The sequence below is a fragment of the Zeus faber genome (genome assembly GCF_960531495.2).
Source record: "Zeus faber genome assembly, chromosome: 14".
Taxonomy (NCBI): Eukaryota; Metazoa; Chordata; class Actinopteri; order Zeiformes; family Zeidae; genus Zeus; species Zeus faber.
In genome coordinates, this window is record NC_137200.1 from 17,957,581 (window position 1) to 17,981,597 (window position 24,017).

At 41.3% G+C, this 24,017-nt stretch overlaps 3 protein-coding genes across 3 annotated transcripts; 2 read left to right on the forward strand and 1 right to left on the reverse strand.

The window, feature by feature from the left end:
* Positions 1-4,153: 4,153 nt before the first annotated feature.
* LOC307239906 (olfactory receptor 51F2-like) lies at positions 4,154-5,125 on the reverse strand (the record flags this gene model as incomplete). Its single annotated transcript, XM_080013483.1, has 1 exon — positions 4,154-5,125. One exon carries the CDS (start codon positions 5,123-5,125, stop codon positions 4,154-4,156), a length of 972 nt encoding a protein of 323 aa, XP_079869609.1.
* A 10,470-nt stretch (positions 5,126-15,595) lies between these two features.
* LOC307239907 (olfactory receptor 6N1-like) lies at positions 15,596-16,570 on the forward strand (the record flags this gene model as incomplete). Its single annotated transcript, XM_080013484.1, has 1 exon — positions 15,596-16,570. The coding sequence occupies one exon, from the start codon at positions 15,596-15,598 to the stop codon at positions 16,568-16,570; it is 975 nt and encodes a 324-aa protein (XP_079869610.1).
* Positions 16,571-20,910: 4,340 nt separating this feature from the next.
* LOC307239908 (olfactory receptor 6N1-like) lies at positions 20,911-21,879 on the forward strand (the record flags this gene model as incomplete). The annotated part of the gene is made up of 1 exon (XM_080013485.1): positions 20,911-21,879. The coding sequence occupies one exon, from the start codon at positions 20,911-20,913 to the stop codon at positions 21,877-21,879; it is 969 nt and encodes a 322-aa protein (XP_079869611.1).
* Between the last annotated feature and the right edge of the window lie 2,138 nt (positions 21,880-24,017).

Below are 24,017 nucleotides of genomic sequence, written 5' to 3' on the forward strand. Positions count from 1 at the left end.
GCAGCCTGCAGGGTCCTCCGGCCCCCGTGGCCCCCCCTGCTCCTCCGACCCACCCTTCTTCCCCCACCAGGGCTCCCAGCGCCTCTCTCGTCCCCTCTGAGCCCAACGTTCCGGCTCCAGCGCCTTACGACGGCGATTTCGGCACCTGTCGCGCCTTCCTCGTGCAGTGCGCGGTGGTTTTTCAACAGCAGCCGTCGTCGTAAGCCTCCGATAGTGCCCGCATCGCGTACCTCATCTCCTGCCTGAGAGGGGCGGCTCTCGGCTGGGGTTCCGCGGTTTGGAGTCAGGGGGGGCCCGTGAGTCTCTCCTACGATCTGTTCACCTGCGAAATTAGGAAAGTCTTCGACCACCCAGTTTGCGGCAAGGAGGCCGCCAGAAGACTCCTCTCCCTCCGCCAGGGTTCCCGTAGCGTCGCCTCCCTCGTCGTCGAGTTCCACACTCTAGCCGCAGAAAGCAGCTGGAATGACGGAGCTCTGCAGGACCTGTTTCTGCGCGCCCTGAACGACGAGTTGCGGGACGAGTTGGCGCGGCGGGATGAGCCCACAGACCTGGACCAACTAGTGGAGACCGCCATCCGCCTGGACAACCGGCTACGGGAGTGCCAGCGCAAGAGGGAGGGGGCGAGACTCCAGCCCGTGCCTCCCGCCTGGGCGGCAACGCCCCGGTCTCCAGCGTCCGCTACTCTTGGGCGCCTCAGAAGTCCCCCGACTGTCTCCGATGCCGAGCCAATGCAACTTGGTCGCTCCCGGATCTCCCGCGAGGAGCGAGCACGCCGCATACAGACCGGCGCCTGTCTGTATTGCGGCCGGCTGGGACACCTCCGAGCCACCTGCCCGGTCCGGCCACAAGAGTGCGACTCCTCGGTAGGGTTACCTTCCGGTCGCTCCAGCGCCAACCCTCTCTTCCGTCCGCTGCTCCCAGTTACCCTCTCGTGGGGAGATATTACACTCTCTTCCTCCGCTCTCATAGATTCCGAGGCTGATGCAAGTTTTCTCGACCAGAGACTAGTACGCCAGCTAGGGCTGACACCCATCCCTCTCCCCGCACCGCTCGAGGTAAAGTGGCTGAACGGGTCACATCTGACCCGGATTACCCACCAGACAGCTCCCCTTAAGCTGCTACTCTCCGGCAACCACCATGAGTCCTTAAGGTTCTTCCTCATTGATTCCACACTGAACCCCGTGGTTCAGGGGTACCCCTGGCTCCTGGTTGTTCCTGGGTCCAATTACCTAGACCCAAGACAGGTGTGGCTTGTCAAACCATACTACCCCTACACCACATATGTCCAACAGCAAACTGAGGCCGAAGCCTTACCTGTTCAGGTGCTACTGTGGCAAACCAGCCTACCGAACGTTGGCGTTCGGCACGCAGCGTTTTCAGAGCCCTCCGTCACAGGCAATGGCGTTGAAAAGTACTAGTTTCATTGTAGAGAGTGAGCAAGGTGAAACAAGCTCAGTGCAGATGGAAAACATGTCACAACAAAGGCTCCTCCCGTGTGTGTGTGTGTGTGTGTGGGGATGGGCTTTTTACCTGTTGCTCGTTCATTGGTTTCACAAGCAACAGGTGTACAGCCACCCTGGTCCCGGGCCAAGTTACCTAGACCCAAGACAGGTGTGGCTGCTTAAACCACACCAGCCCCACACCACAAAAATATTTAGGGACTTTGACAACAAGCTTAATCACTCAGATAATGAATCAAATATCTCAGACTCCAGATGGCATTGGCCTCCCAAATCTATCAAAAGAGCAGGCTAATATGTTGGATTAACCTTTAACCTCAGAAGAACCAGGAAAGCTAAGAAGAAGAAGAAGAAGAAGAAGAAGAAGAAGAAGAAGAAGAAGAAGAAAGAAACCTCCTTTCCATGCATAAGAATAAGTCAGCTGGATCAGATGTCTACCCTGTGGAACACTTCATAAACATGGTGGTGAAGCCAACCCTCACAATTTCAGTTTTGCTCAAACCGAATTAGGACTCCCACCTCCAGCTATAGACCCATAAGTCAAACCTGTGATTTAAAGGTTTTTAGTAAAATATTAACCAACAGAATTGAATCAGTCATTTCTCATTAAATTCACCCAGACCAAACGATCTTCATCAAGTGCGGCAACTCATCCAGCAATGTGCGCCGCTTATTCAGTCTCATCAGCATATCTAATAGTTTAACATCATTATTGCTTCTTCAGTTGCCGAAAAAGTGTTTAATTGCACAAATTAGGTTTTGGAGAGTAACTCATTCAGTGGATCAAAGTTCTCAAAAATCACCATAAGCTTCTGTCATCACCAATAGCTGCACATTACAACGTTTCACAGTACAACATGGCACAAGACGAAGGATGTCCAATCTCCCTTTCGCTATTTGCCATCTTTATTGAAAGTCTTCCTATATGTATTTAATGTAATTGTCTTTTACCTATTATGTAAGAAAAATGCAGAGAGAGGAGTTTTAGGCAATCTCATAACCCATCGGTTATCGGTTTGATGACAATTTAGCTTTTTATTCGCTTTTTTTTTAATTTGTTTTACTACTTACTACATATGAAACAATTGCATTGCATATTTTGTAAATTAAATAAATTAGGAGACGTCGTGTTCAAAATTTCCAAATCCGGAATGACGCGACGAGACTGGAACTATGAGCCACGGAGAGTTTATTGGACGGTTTGAGAATCTAACAAAAAAAATTTTAAAAACTTTGTACGTCGACGTAGTGAGTCCTGAGCTGCGTGTCCCATCTGACAGACATTTCACCCTGGAGTCCGCCGAAATGTTGCCTCCTTGTTACCTTGTTACAAGCGACACACCCCCCCTTTGCGGGGCGGTCCCTCCTTCGCCATTTCCCCTCCCCCGAGTATCTAGTTTCAGACTCCCCGCTGTGCGTGCGCCAGATTAACTGTTGCAGTGCTGGTTGCGTAGTTACAGCCAGTGTCTTTATACATGTTTTAATTTTGGCTCTGACTGATCAATGAAACTGTATTGCATAATAACCCAAAATATGAATGATAGTAATGTACATGAATAAATTAATTTAATGTATACTGTAGTATACACTCATATAGTTTTGCTATGGAAGATTAGTTCAATCTGTAATGTTGTAGTTATAGTAGTATAGTTATACGTAGTATGTTATAGTTAAAGTATATGTATATATTCATTTTTTTTTTTCTCACAGAGTACAAAGCTGACCGAAGATATGAATCTAAATACATATTTTAAGGAATTATTTTACTAATACAATAATTATTGTAAATCTGGTGACATTGACAAAATGTCGTCTTGCAGACATCAGTTGTGGATGTCTGCATGACTAAGTTATAATATTATAGGTGTTTGTACTGTTCATTTTTGTCTGTGCAACATTTTTTGTCGCAAAAGCACACAACCTAACTTACAGAAGAGAATGAACCAAACATCATTGTGGCGACCAAGGGACGTGGTTAAGCCGCGGCTGCAGACGGCAGCGTGGCTTCATTCCCAGTATAGATTGCATCGCCAGCTGTGAATTTAATTTATGCAGAGACAAATTGTTACTGTTTAGATCTGTTTTAAATTTAAAAAAAAAAAAAATTATAATAAAGATATTAACACAAATGTTGAATACTTGGACAACATCATACATCATACGTTTCAGTATCAAACCTTCAAAAGTAAGGATGCAATATGTGACTACACTTTTAAACATCATGCTTTGAACTACTGAACACAGTTTTAAGGTTTTTTAAGGTGGAGAGGCACATTAATACAAACATCATTCAACTTTACGTAGAATTGAATTCATATTAATTAACAAAGAAATACGGCAAATCACTGCCAAATCCATTGCCTGTACCATAATTAAGTCATCATTTTGCAAGTATTATGTTAATTACACATTTGTTATGCATCAATGTAAGTCACTAAGCCCCATGAATCCAAAATGAAATTGTTCAATTAAAATGAAAAAAGTATATATATTTTTTAAGGGAATGATTAGTCAACTTAATACTATAGGAAGCATTTTTTTTTTATAGATGACATTGCAGTTTTTTCCTCCTGTATTTGCAATATCCATGTATTTTTCTGTTCCTAGACATACTATGTTCATGCCTCTGTATATGGCTATGAACATGTATACTAAAATTACAAACCAATTCAAAACAAGCCTACACAAACCGTTTACATTTTGTCATTACGCTTATTTCTTTTGTGAATCCTCTTGATGACGTTGCGCATCTCCTCCGTCTTCAAAGAATATACAATAGGGTTGAACAGCGGTGGTACAATGTGTGTCAATGAAGTATTCATCATCCGTATGTTCGGATGCAAGTACGTGGCCATTGCAACTATATTGGTCGTCAATATCGGCAGAAAGAAAATAGCCACCAAGATCAGGTGCGAAGTGCAGGTTTTCATGGCCTTGACTCGTTCCTCTCCAGACGCTATCTTTATTAACGCAATCGCAATGGAGATGTATGACAACACGATGAATGTCACAGGAAGACAGATTATGAGTACCATCATGAAATAAGCCATTATGCTGTTTACAGATACATCACTACAGGCAAGTGAAAATAAAGGTGCATGATCGCAGAAAATGCTCTGAATCGTCAGCGACCGACAGAAGGAGAGACGGTCAATGAGGCCGACTATAACCACAAGAAAAACCACCAAGAGGCACCAGGTAAACAGGAGTATAGCGGCCACGGACTGTTTTGTGACCAGAGCTTGATACCTCAACGGCAAGCAAATTGCGACAAATCTGTCGTATGCCATAGCCAGGAGTGTCCAAGACTGCATGCTTGTAAAAAAATAAACGAAAAACATGTAACTCAAACAAGCCTCATAGACTATGAACCTGTTGTCAAACAAGAACGTGTCAGCGAGCTTGGGGACCAAAGCGGTGCTTTCGCACAAGTCTGTGAGAGCGAGATTAAAGACCATCATGTTTTTAGCCGTATGCAGAGTCTTGACCATGAAGAGGACGGCTATGAGAAAGACATTCCCAAGAACGGTCACAACATACACAAAGCAGAGGAACACATAGTAATACTTGATGTGCGGAACGTTGGTAAATCCATTGAGATAGAAGCCGGCTGGACGGACGAACGAGGAATTATATACAATAATCTCTTGTTGCTCATGGACCATATTCCTGCTTGTAAAACGCAACAAAATGAGGGAAAAATGGTTAAATGACAGAATACTCAGTCAGTGATGCCAGGTCTTCTCAGAACAAAAAACTGAGTGAACCTACTTTATCAATACAGTCATTTATATTTGTCCTTGTGTGGCATTACAACCTCAAGTTCCCTGCGTCAGAATCCCAGATGTGGGATATGCAAATGATTAAAGGAACAGAAGTCTTATTATTGGCTCCCGGTCGTCTAGTTGTTGATCGGTGAATCTGATTTTGACCTTCTCCTGCCTTCATTTAAACTGTTAAAAATGTTAGAGATAAACTGATAAACTTTATTGTTTTTTTGCAAATATTCACTCACTTTAAAAAGCTGGGACATGGGCAACAAAAGACTGGGAAAGTTGAGGAATGCTTAAAAAAAACCTGTGTGGAACATTCCACAGGAGAGCAGGTTAATTGGAAACAGGTGAGTGTCATGATTGGGTATAAAAGTAGCATCCCTGAAAGGCTCAGTCGTTCACATGGAAGGATGGGGCGAGGTTCACCACTTTGTCAACAACTGCGTGAGCAAGTAGTCCAACAGTTTAAGAACGTTTCTCAACGTACAATTGCAAGGAATTTAGGGATTTCATCATCTACAGTCAATGATATAATTAAAACATTCAGAGAATGTGGCGAAATCTCTGCACGTAAGCGACAAGGCCGAAAACCAACATTGAATGCCTGTGACCTTCGATCCCTCAGGCGGCACTGCATTAAAAACCAACATCATTCTGTAAAGGATATTACCACGTGGGCTCAGGAACACTACGGAAAACCATTGTCAGTTAACACAGTTAGTCGCTACATCTGCAAGTGCAAGTTAAAACTCTACCATGCAAAGCAAAAGCCATATATCAGCATCAGCATCTCTGATGGTATGGGGGTGTGTTAGTGCCCATGGCATGAGTAACTTGCACATCTGTGAAGGCACCATTAATGCTGAAAGGTACATACAGGTTTTGGAGCAGCATATGCTGCCATCCAAGCAACGTCTTTTTCAGTGACGTCCCTGCTTATTTCAGCAATACAAGGCCAAGCCACATCCCAAGCCATGTCTCCCATTGAAAATGTGTGGCACATTATGAAGCGCGAAATGGGACAATGGAGACCCCGGACTGAAGGCGAACATCAAGCAAGAATAGGAAATAATTACACCTACAAAGCTTCAACAATAAGTGTCCTCAGTTCCCAAATGCTTATTGAGTGTTGTTAAAAGGAAAGGTGGTGTAACACAGTGGTAAACATATCCCTGTCCCAGCTTTTTTGGAACGTGTTGCAGGCATCAAATTCAAAATGAGTGAATATTTGCAAATAAACAATAAAGTTTATCAGCTTGAACATAAAATATCTTGTCTTTGTATTGTATTCAATTGAATATAGGTTGAAAAGGATTTGCAAATCATTGTATTCTGATTTTATTTACATTTTACACAATGTCTCAACTTCACTGGAATTGGGGTTTGTAAATGAAGAATATGAAGATATACTAATAAAAATAATGCACTAAGATTAAGTTTATATAATATTTGAATAAATTGTATTTTTATTTTTTTTAAACGTGTGCTGTCAGCATGCTGGGCATACAACACAGAGCACACTGTGTTACAAATTGGATTTAAGTGTCATAAACATAAAATATTTTGTTTTTCAATTAAACTCATGGATGGGATTGGGTCTCAGGGCTCTTTGGATCACTGAAATCAATCTCCGGCACCTGTCTGGCTCTAACTTGATTCACATGCCTCTTTGTGGTTTGACTATTTCCAACGCTCACAGTATAAAGCACTGAGTTCTGGTTGTCTGCTGGGATCCATGGAGGACCATATCAGTACCTTCAGTACCTTATCCCTTCCTTTTGTGTATATCATTACTCTGGCTGCCCGGACACAGAACCGTCCCTCAAACTAGATTCCATTCTCCTTTGATGATATGGCTTTAGGCAAGCATTTGTATTTGTAGGCCAACTTTTCAGGAAATATCCATTGACTTGGGACAATATCACATCCTTAGCTGTGCATCGTTGTATTTTGGTTGTGTCCACAAGTGTGTCATCTAGAAGATCCATCATCAAGAGTTGCTGGGTTGTTTCGTCGTTTTGCACCGTGTCAGACAGAGGCAGTCTGCTTAACATGTCTGCATTGGCGTTGTGTTTCCTTGGTTTATACACAATGTTGTACTCGTAGGCACTCAGGTGCACATCCTATCTTTGCACTCTTGGGGAACCCATTTGTTAACCATGGGGTTTTTCTTCATTCAAATGAGAGATCAACAGCTCATGATCTGTGTTGATGGTGAAGGCTCATCCATACAGGTACTTGTGAAACCGCTGAATACCAAAAACTACTGCCGTGCCTTCTTTGTCCAGCTGAGAGTTTTCACATGGTGAGTTGCCCAGGGTGAGAGGCGCCGGGCAGGTGTGGGGATACTCACCAGCCCCTCAAGGCCCCTCATATAACCTTAGTCACATATCTTCATTTTCAGCACACAGTGTTAATTCCCACAGACATTCCAAGCTTGGGAGTCCTGCCGCTTGCTATCATTGTTTTCCGGCCTCGGATGCAGCTGCAAGAGCAGGAACAACACCCCATTGTCCTTCGCGCGTCACAGAGTTTGTCTTATCTTGAACACGAATCTGTGACGTCCAACTGACCATATATTCTCTGACTCCCTGAAAATAACCTGTTCGTCTGAGAGCTGCTCCTAAGCACATCTCTGATCGGACCCGTGATCAAGTAAAAACCAACGTCTGTCTGCCTCTTTATTTAAAACCACCAACTGACGAACTGCAGATAAAAGCGATCATTTAATTTCTGTAACAAAGGTACACTGCCACAAGCGGAATTCATCTTAATAGACCTTCACTGGTAACCAAATATAAAATCACCAAATTCCATTTACTTTACGTGTGTTGTGTTTTTAGATTTGTTATAAGAAGATGGGTACCAAGAAATGGTCTTGTTGGACTTTCGTCAAAGAACAATTGATCTTAAACAATCTTCCATATCAACACCAAAAAGAACACAACTTTTATTTCTAGGTATAACTACTACTAAAAATTACAAATCTTTAGAAAAAAAAACCTTTATGTGTTGGTTGTGGGGAATGGGAAGGTCTCAGGGGAATGGGATGAAAATTGGGAGAGAAGTTGGAGGTGGGGGAAGGGTAATGAGTGGGCACTCAATGAAATGGGCAATGAAAATGGCCATTGATGTACAAAAAAACTTGTGTTAGTGTATGTATATAGTTTTTGTAATAAAATGTTTTCATGTTGTTTTGGAAAAAAACATTACTAGCTTGATTATACCTTTTAAAATAATTGACATATTTCTGTAATGCATAAATCTGTTAATTGACAAGTCAGTTTGACTAGAACCCACACATACTGTAGTTTCCAAGTCAATGAAGGCACGTTGACTTCATAGCACAGTGACTAGTTTCATTGCATTTTTGTGGATGACTAGGCAAAAGTTTGCATTGATTATCTTCATTCAATGTGCTACTCATGATGGCACTGAAAATAATTTAATTTAGTACAAAATGTACTTTAGGGGTTGCACTATGTATCTATTGGTATTTGGGATTTGGTGCCCCTACAGTTTAATTGCACTTTTACACCACTGTCGTGCGGTGTCCGAAAGGAATTTATTTTACTGAACAAATTTGAACCTTATTGGTCACGTTTCAATAACAGTCTATTTTACAAATGCAGATAATGTACACCTAGGTTACAGTGGCCCTTGCACGGAATGCAGCTCAATCCACGGCTTTGGGGAAGCCGTGGGGAGGGACGGCGCGGGGAGAGACAGGGCCTACTGCTATCGGTGTAGGTACCAGATGTGCTCAGCCTGGCAGATCGGCTCGCACGCGCGAGTCAGAGGGTAAAACAAACCTGTGGCGCAATGAAAGTGAGGGCTGGTGCGCGCTGATTGAAGTGAGGTGGGATTCCGACCCTATGGGTGCCAGGCATACCACTGGCCCGTCTAGTCCGCGCCCTCAGGGAGGTGGAGCAGCTACGGTTTGTGCTATGAGTATGAGCACTATAGTATGAGCATTATTACTTGACATTTTGACGTTGACAAATTTATAATATATCGTTTTTTTAAATACTTGTTTATTTTATTAATTAAGTAATTACTGGAGCCAAACATCAAACAAGTGATATAGTGCCGTAAAGTGTAAGTGTTTCCTACGGTTTTGTGCCCGAACACAGAAGTTCATAGTGCAGGTGGGTGGGAATGACAGAGGTACCATTCTCCGTATTACGAGTCAGTGTACCATCAAAATGATTCTGAAGCTGTTATTTTAAGGTTAAAAAAAGTTACATAGTATTGCTTTAAGAAAATCTACAAAGCTTTTGTAAAAAAAAATACCTAATGACTTTCCACTGTGTGGTTGTATTGTTTGTCCAGAATGCTCATTATCCAGAAAAGTTTAATATTTTCTTTCTTCCCCTTTTCTGACCATACGTAATTTTGAACGACTTGTTCAAACTTTAATGACTACACTATTGTTAGCACCCTTGTTGAAATGTTGAACAAGTGGCTCTAACGAGGGTGTTAATGAGATGTTTGTTGTGACTGTTCCTACAAAGTGATGATGACACACATCGAGGAGGTAAGACCTGTGAGGATATCCTTGCTCCTCGCTCATTAACTGATGCAAATAGTCTGTCAACAAATATGTTCGAAGAGGGAATTATGAGGAAATGGGGGACCAAAAAGAGGTGCAGATGAAGTTTAAAATATTCACAAAAATGTATTTAAACAATTTGATGAGGACAACAGATTTGAAATAACATAACTTTTTACATGGATAAAGGACATTACACGACACAGGCTTGGGCAATTTCAATTTAATGAATGAATCCTGGCCTCAGGATGAAATGCTGGGTAACAGGAACATACAAACATTCATTCCTTAAAGCTTCCCGGTTTAACCCCAGTTTTTAATTTGAGGTTTCCATGATAAATTTAGTTTTATATTTTTTTAAGAAGAGATTTACACCAGTGACTTTTCATTCAGACGCTCACTTAACTGGCTATTGGTAGTATTCAATGTACCAACTTACTGTTATTGCTATAGCATTGCATACGAATTAAGGTTGCTTGAGACTAATAAAGAAAGAATATCAGTAACAGAAATATTTCTAATTCACACCATTTGAAGTTTTGCAATATATTAGAATATGTTGTAATGATGCGGCAACCTTGTTCAAAGAGGATAAATTGTGTGTCTCATCAGAGACCTAATTAAAGTCTAGAACCTCTAGTGAATGTTTACTGGTTCACTCTTCCCCCTGATGAATGTTGCTGGGCACAGGTTGGCAAATAAAAACAAAAAAGTGTTACTATGGCAAAGGAACTCAAAATGAATAACATATGAACAGTAATCATATGTTATTATAATAACATATAACACCATATACTAACACTCCATATGTTCAACTAAATGTTATGTAACCTTTGCTATGGTGACATTTACATTTACGGTGACATTAATGTATACATTTACCTTTCCATCAAGAAATCAATTAAACCAGGAATGTATTTCCAGATATGGGGTGGTAAACGTACCCAAGTATCAGCAAAATATGCATATCTTTTCCACATTATTATCTAAGTATAATATTAGTACTTAATAAATAATATAACATAAATACAACGATATGGTCAACTGATACGTTAATTTAACTTAATTATGCTTGATCATTGCAGTTAACTGTTAGCGACCTACTTGAAAGGAACTATAAATGTTGATGAAATAATTGTTTATTTTATTGCCATAGTAATACATGTAGTGTGGGGAGGACCTATAATTAATATATATTCTGAGCGCCACCAATTTTATAATAAAAAATGGAATATGATTCCATTCATGGCCGCAAATGTGATGATAGAGGTCCGCATCTTTCAGGGTCACGTGCGCTCCAGTAATTCTCACACAGAATAACAGATATATACCCAACTATTTCTAAATCAAACAATGAATGTTTATTTATCATAAAATCATTTGCTAATATGGTGAAAAGGTTGCGGTAGAAAAAGGGAATCAAAGCAAGTTAAACACAAACACACAAAGGGAAGTGAAGAGGTTGTTCTAGTGAGGGGGGAATTATGAACTACAGATTGAACTGGAGGGATTGAATTTGGATGCGCACAAAGTATGCGGCTTTATTTACAGTATATAAATCGTGCGATGCACCTGGACACATCATCGGTGTTGTATCCAGGGTTCATTAGGTGTTTTGGCGTCTTGCAACAGACACCCTCGCCTAGGCAACCCAGACAGGATTGATCAAGTCCGGCTTGAGTCCTGGTAGCACTACCTCACCCTTGCCTCTCCTCTCCTGATCCACAGCCAACTTGAGGCAATTACAGCTGCCTCTGTGACCATCTTTTTGGCCCTAGCATGGTTTTGAGCTACTACCAAGACCAGCCCTTTGAGGTGTCACCCTGCCCACCAGTGCGTACTGCCCCCCAGCAATGGCCGATTGGAATTTTTCACGATCGCCCAAGCCTTGTCTCTAAAGATGTGCTCATGTGACCCAAAAAAATATAGAATCCTTATCGAAAGGCCGATAGCACCTCTATGCATCTTCAACTGTGTCACTCGGTGGATCTCTGAAGTATCGCACTGTGTATCGTCCTTTGAGACCCACTATTATCAGGGTATTTTCACTAAATGAATAAGGCCAGCTCCCTGGGTACATTACACCAGTTCTTCTACAGAGGGATATCTCTTAGGAAAACAAATAGCAAACAGGACCAAGGCCTCATTTCCTTGGGGCCTGATATGGTGTTCCAGAGGTAGATGAACACTAGAAGACAAAATGAACAGCCTGAAGGTGTTTGATTGATTTATTTATTTTCATTAGTTTCCTACGTGTATGAAACAAAAACCACAAACATAACAAAACCCCTAATGTCTACCGGATATACAGTATACTATATGCACCTGGTCTATTTCTGACAATTAGAAAAACACAGTCTGTTTTCATTGTAGAATTTGATTTATTTGTTCTCCTGCGTTTCCTACTTGAACAAAACTAAAACTGGTGGTGATGGCCCATCAGTTTGAACAATTGGATTCACTGGTGCAGGACAACGTGAGCTACTCTCTTGCAATTTGGAAACGCTGCTGTTCTATTGTTGATGGTCGGAGTTTACTCAAAATATGTTTGTCTAAAATCCTTTTTTTTTGATTTTCACACAAAAAAAAATTACTTAAAAGACAATTGCTGGACCGCCTGCAGTACCATCGGTTGAAGACCACTGGCCAGTTTAGCCTTTTCTAATAAAAAGTCATGAACATGACCCAAAGCTTGATGTATAACTTTGAGTGTAACTCCTGAATCCCCCACCCCCACAGATCAATAAAGTTTAATTTTATGTAAGAGGAGAATGTCAACAGCTGAGACAGTTCTTCAAGTTCTTTTAAGAGACTTTCCAATTTATCTTCTCGTCCCTTCATCTGTAGGTGTCAAGCAGAGGGAACCACTCCATTGCAACTTATTGAAGACATAGAGGAAATTCTTTCCAGGTGAACATATCATAACATAACTTTTTTTTTTGCTGATTAATGAGATTACTTCAGAAATAGACATGATTAGAAAAATAAACCAAACGAAAAGAAATGAATAATTGAAAGGCCACAATACCACTGTAAAAGAAACAAAGTATGATCACGTGCATTGCAAAATCTTTTCAAAAGTTCCCCTGCCATAGCGATCGATATTTCTGTTTTGGTTCATCCCGGAGTCCCCCGGAGACTGAAACTGCACCTGCAAACATACAGCTTTGTCATTTAATTAGGACTGGAGAGACCTGCCGATGTCACCATGGAATTAAATGTACCGTTCAAGAGCTTAAAACAAACATGTTGTGTGGTTATGTGTATGTTTGTCACAGCTGCAGAAGATGAAACAAACAAATATCAGCATTTTCACCTCAAGGAATTGTCAACATTCAGTTGTCCATTTGTATCTGCTGAACACAATAATGGTTTACCAAGAGAAAAGAAACCCCTGAGAAAAAAATGTATTGGATGCGGTCTACACAGTTGCATTTGCGCAATTGTCAAACGACTATCAAGGTACTCACAACAGCACTGTCATCATTTCTCATTTCTTCCACACAAAATGCAAATGTTGAATTAAAATGTATCCAACATGTAGGCACTGTTCCATTGTCTACATAAGATGTGAATGATCAATTGGGTAAATTTACTGTTGAATGGTATTATGGTACAAATGCACTAATATATCATATACACTGCTCAAAAAAATAAAGGGAACACTTATACAGCACATCCTAGATCTGGATGAATGAAATATTCCAGTTGAAAATCTTTATTCATTACATAGTGGAATGCATTGAGAACAAAATAACATAAAAATTATCAATGGAAATCAAAATTATTAACCCTTGGATTCAGAATCAAAATAAAAGCGAAAAAATCAGATCACAGGCTGATCCACCTTCTGTGGAAATTCCTCAAGGCAATTCAAAATGAGGCTCAGTAGTGTGTGTGGTGTCCACGTGCCTGTACGCACTCCCTACAACATCTGGGCATGCTCCTGATGAGATGACAGACTTTCTCCTGAGGGATATCCTCCTAGACCTCGATCAGGGCATCACTCAACTCCTGGACAGTCTGTGGTGCGACGTGGCATCACTGGATGAAACGAGACATGATGTCCCAGAGGTGCTCGATTGGATTCAGGTCTGGAGAACGGGCAGGCCAGTCCATAGCATCAATGCCTTCGTCATGCAGGAACTGCTGACACACTGCAGCCACATGAGGCAAAGCATTGTCATGCATCAGAAGATACCTGGGGCCCACTGCACCAGCATATGGTCTGACAATGGGTCTGAGGATCTCATCCCGGTACCTAATTGCAGTCAGGGTACCTCTGGCTAACACATGGAGGTCTGTGTGGCCCTCCAAGGATATGCCTCCCCAGACCACCACTGACCCACCACAAAACCGGTCATGCTGGAGGATGTTACAGGCAGCAGAACGTTCTCCACGGCGTCCCCAGACTCTGTCACGTCTGTCACATGTGCTCAGTGTGAACCTGCTTTCATCCGTGAAGAGCACAGGGCGCCAATGGCAAATCTGCCATCCTGGTGTTCTCTGGCAAATGAAAATCGGGTTGCACGGTGTTGGGCTGCGAGCACAGGCCTCACTTGTAGATGTCGGGCCCTCATATCACCCTCATGGAGTCTGTTTCTGACAGTTTGAGCAGAAACATGCACATTAGTGGCCTGCTGGAGGTCATTTTGTAGGGCTCTGGCAGTGCTCCTCCTGTTCCTCCTTGCACAAAGGAGCAGATAGCGGTCCTGCTGCTGGGTTGTTGTCCTCCAACGGCCCCCTCCATGTGTCCTGGTGTACTGGCCTGTCTCCTGGTATTTCCTCCATGCTCTTGACACTTTGCTGGGAGACACAGCAAACCTTCTTGCCACAGCGCTCATTGATGTGCCATCCTGGATAAGCTGCACTGCCTGAGCAATTTCTGTGGGTTGCAGACACTGCCTCATGCTACCTCTAGTGTTGAGGGCACCGGCAAAAAGGAAAAGTGACCAAAAACGGCCAGAAAAGACAGAATAGGGAAATGGTCTGTGGCCACCACCTGCACAACCATTCCTTTATAGGGGTTGTCTTGCTCATTGCCTCTGATTTCCACCTGTTGTCTGTTCCATTTGCACAACAGCAGGTTAAATGGATTCACAATCAGTGTTACTTCCTAGCTGGACAGGTTGATATCTCAGAAGTGTGAGTGACTTGGAGTTACGTTGTAATGATTGTGTTCCCTTCATTGTTTTGAGCAGTGTATTAATAATATACCAAATAGAACAACCAACAAATATTGGCAAACATGATGAACTTATGAACCAGCCAAAATGTTAAAGTTATGGCTTTGGTTGTTGCACTTTGGTTGTTGCACTCTCTCTAGTGTCTAAATTGTTTTATTAAGTTTGAAAATTGAAAAATAACAACAAATAAATAAAAAAGGTGTTGACTAAATAAACACAATAAATACGCTTTAGACAACGTCAATATGTGTGGTTTATGTGCTTGCTGATGATGATAATATAAATAATTATAATAATTATGATAATATGATATAATAATATTATTAATATTATTATTATTATTAATGATAATAATAATAATAATAATAATAAAAATACACATTATAATCATAATCATAACAATAGTAATGAATTCTTAATTGTAGTCTGTTGACATGTGCATCCATTTGGAAAAATTGTGTAACTACATTACAAATTACTACTGCTGCTGGGCTCACGTGACCCCAGCAATAGCAGCTCCTTATATATTGTGTCAGGCAGATGCACTTCACAAAACGTCAGCGTCAGGAGTATCATGACCACCGGAGGTTTGAAGTATCCCAGATCAAGCCCACTTGCTTGAAGATGTCTTTGTCAAACATGTCCAGGCCAAGCGTGGCGGAGTTCATCATCACAGGCTTTGACCACCTGCCCCACCAGAGCGCACTGGGGCTCGTCATCCTCCTCACCTACTGCCTGGTCCTGCTCTGCTGCGGCACCAACATCTGCATCATCGCCTCCAACAGGCGCCTGCACTGCCCCATGTACCTGCTGATCTGCAACCTTGCCACGGTGGACGTCATGTTCACCACCAGCGCCAGCACCACGATGATCTCAGCGTTGCTGGCCAAGGACAAAATCATCTCCTACCACTCATGCATTTCACACATGTACTTCTACCACCTGGGAGACATCACCGAGACCCTGGCTCTCTCCCTCATGGCGCTGGACCGCACCATCGCCATCATCAACCCTCTCAGATACACCAGCATCATAACTAACCTCCGCATTTTCACGTTGATCATCATCTCTTGGTTCATAGGATTTGGCTGCATGGGCAAACTGGCGTCCATCGCTGACAAGCTGCCGTACTGCCAGCCTATCATCAAATATGTGTTTTGTGACTACCCTGCGTTGATCAGGGCGGCATGTGTCGACCCCGAGCCTTACTTTTACATCCCCAGTGTCCTGGCCGCGTGGCTGGTCATGGGGCAACTCCCCCTGATCCTGCTGTCATACGCCAAGGCCGTCTACGAGGTGTTGAAGCTGCCCCACAACGGGAGCAAGTGTCAGGTGTTCACCACGGTCGGGTGCCATTTCATCCCAGTGGCCTCGTATTTCTCTCCCAAGCTCGTTGCTGTGCTTTTGACCAGAGTAGGAGTGAGGATGAACCTGACTGAGAGGAACGCCCTGCTGATCGTGGCTACAATGGTACCACCGCTTATAAACCCCCTGGTCTACTGTCTGCGGACTAAGGAGATCAAGGCCGTGCTGTTGGATAAACTGCACAGGCATGTCGTTGCACGGATTAAGGAACGGAAGTCCGTCCGTCCCCCGTAACACCTGATTGATCCTGATCGATCTTGCAGTTTTCGGATGTTACAGGAGTTCAACGATCAACAGAAAGATTTGTGTATCGTTTAACTTCTGTAACTATTCTTTTCGATTCAATTTGATCAGACACGGACATCCACAGACTATTAAAATAAATTAAATATCAATTTCATGCATTTTCTATTTGCAGTCCCAGTTCCTTGTCCTACTGTATACTATACTATAGGGTTTGTCCAATTTGTTTTGTTTTGTTTTTGCGTGAAATCAAAATGATGCTGCTATGTAACTTGTTCTGAAGTTCTCTTTTTTCTCAGGTTTTTGAGATTTGAATAAATTTCTTTTTATAAAATGACTAACATGTAGTACACACTCCACACAATACACTCCATATAAATAATACAAGACAAACATAAGGAAAACATAAGGGAAAAAAATATTTTCATCATCATTAGACTACCTGAGCTTAACCATATCATTAATTATTGCATTGACAGCTGTGGATAGAGTACTCAAATGTTATACTATCGTAAAACAACTTATGCAATAAAAATGTAATATACTGATATACTGTAACTGATAAAGTGTGAATATGTATTACAAAAAGCAACTTGTATAGGAGTTATAAAATATTGAGTATCCTAACAATCAATAGAATAGAGTCAATAGAGTTTACTGCAAGTTAAGGATGGGTTAAGGGATGTTTAGAGTCTTTATGTACTGTAGAAACTGAAACACAATGAACAGACCAAATACATAGACATATGCAAGTAAGTCATAACAATGTGATAACAAATGCACAAGATTATATATAAAATCATAGCAGGCAACTAGTAGATGAAGCACCGCATGTAGCCGTCAGCCTAACGCCGTTAATTATCTTTTCAAACACAGAGCAAAACCACGGATTTGTGGCTTGTGATTTGGGGGCCCAAGGCAAACACATGTATGGGCGACTCCTCCTTCCTGATAAAAAAGCAATGACTGTTTTCACTTCATATTTTACCAAAAGGTTTCACTGCAGGTCAATGTTAATGGCTTGTAGCAATTGAATCACTATGAAGTGCGTACAATATAAATATAAAGCTTATAAAAATCACCTTTTTCATTTTTTTTCATGTGTTTTTTATGTGAATTTGTATATATTAACAACAAACAATTAAAAAAAAAATCCAGATTAATCGTGCATGATTATTGTAGTGTGATTAATCACACTTTTTAAACAGGCATGCAAACTGTTGAGGGGTGAAAAAGGTGAGAAAGATGCATGAGCAGAGAGAAAAACACAGACCTACTCGGGGGTTCCGGGGTAATGTTCTGGGGCCGTTTCCTTTTTGAAAAGTAAGTTACTAAATGCTCATTTGTGATTAAACAATTCCAGGAAATTGTGTGGGTGCTTGCCGGCATGTACGACCAACTCAGTGCATGTCGTTGAGTTGCGTGGCGTGAATTAAGTGTGCAGTGGACGTAGTGTTCAGTTGCAAATAGAGCCTGTCCTGACCTCCATGGTGCCCTACGTGAAATTCTATGTGCCTAATTCACCTTGAGGGTCTGTGTCAACGGAGAGGGTCCCTCTCACCAGGTTGATGTCACTTTACTGAACACAATGAAATTATACTCATCAAAAAAACCTTTTTCTGACATTGTCATCATCACTTTCCAAATGACATGGAGGATTGGGGCACTTTAGAACTAAACTTGCGTTATCTCTAATAGTTCACTACATAATAATAACAATAATAATAACAATAATAATAATAATAATAATAATAATAATAATAATAACTGGGATTTATATAGCGCCTTTCACAAACCCAAGGACACTTTACAATGGAAAACAAAAAAACAAAACAAGTCAAGGTAGTTAAATTGAAATTAATAAAGAACAAGAAAAAAAAAGGAAACCAAAAAGGGTCAGGGGCAGTAGGCCTCGGTGAACAGGTAGGTTTTGAGGAGGTTTTTGAAGGTGGCCAGAGATGGGGCATTTTGAATGTCAGTGGGGAGTGGAATTTTGCACGATCATCCAAGCCTTATCTCTAAAGATGTGCTCATAATGCTGTGACCAAAGAAATATCAAAATCCTCATCGAAAGGACCATAGCACCTCTATGCATCTTCAGCTGTGTCACTCACTGGATCTCTGAAGTATCGCACTGTGTATCGCCCTTTGAGACCGACTATTATCGGGGTATTTTCACTAAATGAATTAGGCCAGCTCCCTGGGCACATGACAGCAGTTGTTCTACAGAAAAACTCTCAGGAAAACAAATAACAAACAGGACAGAGGCCAAATTTCCTCAGGGCCTGATGTGGCGTTCCAGAGGTAGATGAACATAAGAAGCGCTGCCTTAAGCTAGATTTTGATCTATTTTTTATTTTTTTCCTCAGTTTCCTACATGTATAAAACAAAACAAACATAACTAAAACCCCATTGTCTACTGGATATACCGTATAGTATAATATAGCATACTATATGCACCTGCTCTATTTCTGACAATTAAAAAGACACAGTCTGTTTTCATTGCAGATTTTGATTTATTTGTTCTTCCCTGGTGCAGGACAGCATGAGCTACTCACTTGCAATAAAGAAACGCTGCTGTTCAAGTGTTGACGGTCGGAGTTTGCTCAAAATTTGTTTGTCTAAAATTTTTTTTTATTTGTTTGATTTTCACACAAAAAAAAATTACTTAAAAGACAATTGGCAGAGCGCCTGCAGTACCACCGGTTGAAGACCACTGGCCAGTTTAGCCTTTTCTAATAAAAAGTCAGGAACATGACCCAAAACTTGATGTATAACTTTGAATATAAATATAATGCAGTTCTTTTAAGTTATTTTAAGTGACTTTCCATTTTCTCTTCTCGTCCCTTCTTCTGTGGGTGTTGAGCAGAGGGACCCACTCCATTCCAACTTATTGAAGACATAGAGGAAATTCTTTCCAGGTGAACATATTATACTCAAATATGTGTTATGATGACAATAAAGCAGAATATCATAACCTAACTTTTTTTTTTTTTTCTGATTAATGAGATTACTTCAGAAATAGACATGATTAGAAAAATAAACGAAACAAAAAAAAAATGAATAATATAAAGGCCACAATGTCTGTAAAAGAAACAAAGTATGATCACGTGCATTGCAAAATCTTTTCAAAAGTTGCATCGCCATAGCGATTGATATTTCTGTTTTGGTTCATCTGCGCTGAACTGAGTCCCTGGAGACTGAAACTGCCCCTGTAAACATTCAGCTTTGTCATTTAATTAGAACTTGGAGAGACCTGCCGACGTCACCATGGAATTAAATGTACCGTTCAAGAGCTTAAAACAAACATGTTGTGTGGTTATGTGTATGTTTGTCACAGCTGCAGAACATGAAACAAACAAATATCAGCATTTTCACCTCAAGGAATTGTCATCATTCAGTTGTCCATTTGTATCTGCTGAACACAATAATGGTTTACCAAGAGAAAAGGAACCCCTGAGAAAAAAATGTATTGGATGCGGTCTACACAGTTGCATTTGCGCAATTGTCTAACGAATATCAAGGTACTCACAACAGCACTGTCATCATTTCTCATTTCTTGCACACATAATGCAAATGTTCAATTAAAATGTATCCAACATGTCGGCACTGTTCCATTTTCTACATAAGATGTGAATGATCAATTGGGCAAATTTACTGTTGAATGGTATTGTGGTACAAATGCACTATTATATCATCTATTAATAATTTATATACCAAATAGAACAACCAACAAATATGGGCAAACATGATGAACTTATGAACCAGCCAATATGTTAAAGTTATGGCTTGGTTGTTGCAGGTTGGTTCTTGCACTGTTGCACTCCCTCTAGTGTCTAAATTGTTTTATTAAGTTTGAAAATTGAAAAATAACAACAAATAAATAAAAAAGGGGTTGACTAAAAAAACACAATTAACACAATACACTTTAGTCAACGTCAATATGTGTGGTTTATGTGCTTGCTGATGATGATAATATGAATAATAATAACAATTATGATAATATGATCTATAATAATAATAATAATAATAATAATAAGTATAATAATAATAATAATAATAATAATAATAATACACATTACAATCATAATCATAACAATAATAATGGAATTCTTAATTGTAGTCTGTTGACACGTGCATCCATTTGGAAAAATTGTGTAACTACATTACACATTACTACTGCTGCTGGCCTCACGTGACCCCAGCAGCAGCAGCTCCTTATTTATTGGCCAGTGTCAGGCAGATGCCCTTCACAAAATGAACGTCAGCATCAGGAGTATCATGACCACCGGAGGTTTGAAGTATCCTAGATCGAGCCCACTTGCTTGAAGATGTCTTTGTCAAACATGTCCGGGCCAAGCGTGGCGGAGTTCGTCATCACAGGCTTTGACCACCTGCCCCACCAGAGCGCACTGGGGCTCGTCATCCTCCTCACCTACTGCCTGGTCCTGCTCTGCTGCGGCACCAACATCTGCGTCATCGCCTCCAACAGGCGCCTGCACTGCCCCATGTACCTGCTGATCTGCAACCTTGCCACGGTGGACGTCATGTTCACCACCAGCGCCAGCACCACGATGATCTCAGCGTTGCTGGCCAAGGACAAAATCATCTCCTACCACTCGTGCGTTTCACACATGTACTTCTACCACCTGGGAGACATCACCGAGGCCCTGGCTCTCTCCCTCATGGCGCTGGACCGCACCATCGCCATCATGAACCCTCTCAGATACACCAGCATCATAACTAACCTTCGCATTTTCATGTTGATCATCATCTCTTGGTTCATAGGATTTGGCTGCATGGGCAAAGTGGTGTCCATCGCTGACCAGCTGCCGTACTGCCAGCCTATTATCAAATATGTGTTTTGTGACTACCCTGCGCTGATCAGGGCGGCATGCGTCGACCCTGAGCCTTACTTTTACATCCCCAGTGTCCTGGGCGCATGGCTGATCATGGGGCAACTCCCCCTGATCCTGCTGTCGTACGCCAAGGCCGTCTACGAGGTGTTGAAGCTTCCCCACAACGGGAGCAAGTGTCAGGTGTTCACCACAGTCGGGTGCCATTTCATCCCAGTGGCCTCGTATTTCTCTCCCAAGCTCGTTTCTGTGCTTTTGACCAGAGTGGGAGTCAGGCTGAACCTGACTGAGAGGAACGCCCTGCTGATCGTGGCTACAATGGTACCACCGCTTATAAACCCCACAGTCTACTGTCTGCGGACTAAGGAGATCAAGGCCGTGCTGTTGGATAAACTGCACAGGCATGTCGTTGCACGGATTAAGGAATGGAAGTCCAACACCTGATTGATCCTGATCGATCTTGCAGCTTTCAGAAGTGACAGGAGTTCAACGATCAACAGAAAGATTTGCAACAGAAAGCCCCATCTGTCTTTCTGTTGATGCTTGAACTCATGTAACTAATCCTTTCTATTCTATTTGATCAGATGCTGAATGCCGACATCCACAGAATATTAAAATAAATTAAATATTAATTTCATGCATTTTGTATTTGCAGTCCCAGTTCCTTGTCCTACTGTATACTATACTATAGGATTTGTGCAATATTTTTTTGTTTTGTTTTTGCGTGAAATCAAAATGATGCTGCTATGTAACTTGTTCTGAAGTTCTCTTTTTTCTCAGGTTTTTGAGATTTGAATAAATGTCTTTTTATAAAATGACTAAAATGTAGTACACACTCCACACAACACACTCCACATAAATAATACAGGACAAACATAAGGAAAAAATATATTTTCATCATCATTAGACTACCTAAGATTTACCATATCATTATTTCTTGCATTGACTGGAGTGGATAGAGTACTCAAATGTTATACTATCGTAAAACAACATATGTAATAAAAATGTAATGAACTGATATACTGTAACTGATGTAGTGTGAATATGTATTACAAAAAGCAACTTGTGTAGGAGTTATAAAATATTGAGTATCCTAATAATCAATAGAATAGAGTCAATAGAGTGTACTGCAAGTCAATGTAAATGGCTTGTAGCGATTGAATCACTATAAAGTGCGTACCATATAAATATAAAGCTTAGCTCTGCCTGGATATAGCAACAGTTTGTAAATCACCTTTTTCGTTTTTATGTGAATTTGTATATATTAACTAAAACAATTAAAAAATAAATCCTGATTAATCGTGCATGATATTACTGTAGTGTGATTAATCACACTTTTTAAACAGGCATGCAAGCTGTTGAGGGGTGAAAAAGGTGAGAAAGATGCATGAGCGGAGAGAAAAACACAGACCCACTCGGGGGTTCCGGGGTAATGCTCTGGGGGCGTTTCCTTTTTGAAAAGTAAGTTACTAAATGCTCATTTGTGATTACTTTTCGGATAACTTTAGGGTTGACTTGATCGCAAGTTAAAATAATTACAAGACTGCGCAAAATTAAGTACAAATTATGAATTTATTCAGTGCAAAAGGCAGCCCCACTAGGTACATAACTATTTAAAAACTTGATACTCTCCAAGAACAATATTGCTAAACTAGACAATTCCGGGAAATTGTGTGGGCGCTTGCCGGCACGTCCAACCAACTCAGTGCATGTCGTTGAGTTGCGTGGCGTGAATTAAGTGTGCAGTGGACGTAGTGTTCAGTTGCAAATAGGGCCGGTCCTGACCTCCATGGTGCCCTACGTGAAATTCTATGTGCCTAATTCACCTTGATGGTCTATGTCAAGGGAGAGGGTCCCTCTTACCAGGTTGATGTCACTTTACTGAACACAATGAAATTATACTAATCAAAAAAACCTTTACTGACATTGTCATCATCACTTTCCAAATTACATGGAGGATTGGGGCACTTTAGAACTAAACTTGTGTTATCTCTAATAGTTCACTTCATAATAATAATAATAATAATAATAATAATAATAATAATAATAAAAAAAATAATAACTGGGATTTATATAGCACCTTTCACAAACCCAAGGACACTTTACAATGGAAAACAAAAAAACTAAACAAGTCAGGTAGTTAAATTGAAATATATAATGAACAAGAAGAAAAAAAAGGAAACCAAAAAGGGTCAGGGGCAATAGGGCTCGGTGAACAGGTAGGTTTTGAGGAGGTTTTTGAAGTTGGCCAGAGATGGGGCATTTCGAATGTCAGTGGGGAGAGAGTTCCAGAGGGTGGGGGCCGCCACACTGAAGGCTCTGTCCCCAAAGGTTCGTAGACTTGTGCGAGGGGTGGAGAGCAGACCCGTGTCCAAGGACCGCATCTTCCGGGACGGGGCATAGGGGTGGAGGAGGTCAGTTAGGTACAGCGGGGCAAGGGCGTGGCGGGATTTGTAGGTTAGTAGTAGGGTTTTATAGAAAATACGGGTTTTGACAGTGAGCCAGTGGAGATGGATGAGGGTGGGGTGATGTGCTGCCAGGGCTTGATGCGGGTGAGAACTCGAGCACCAGAGTTTTGAACA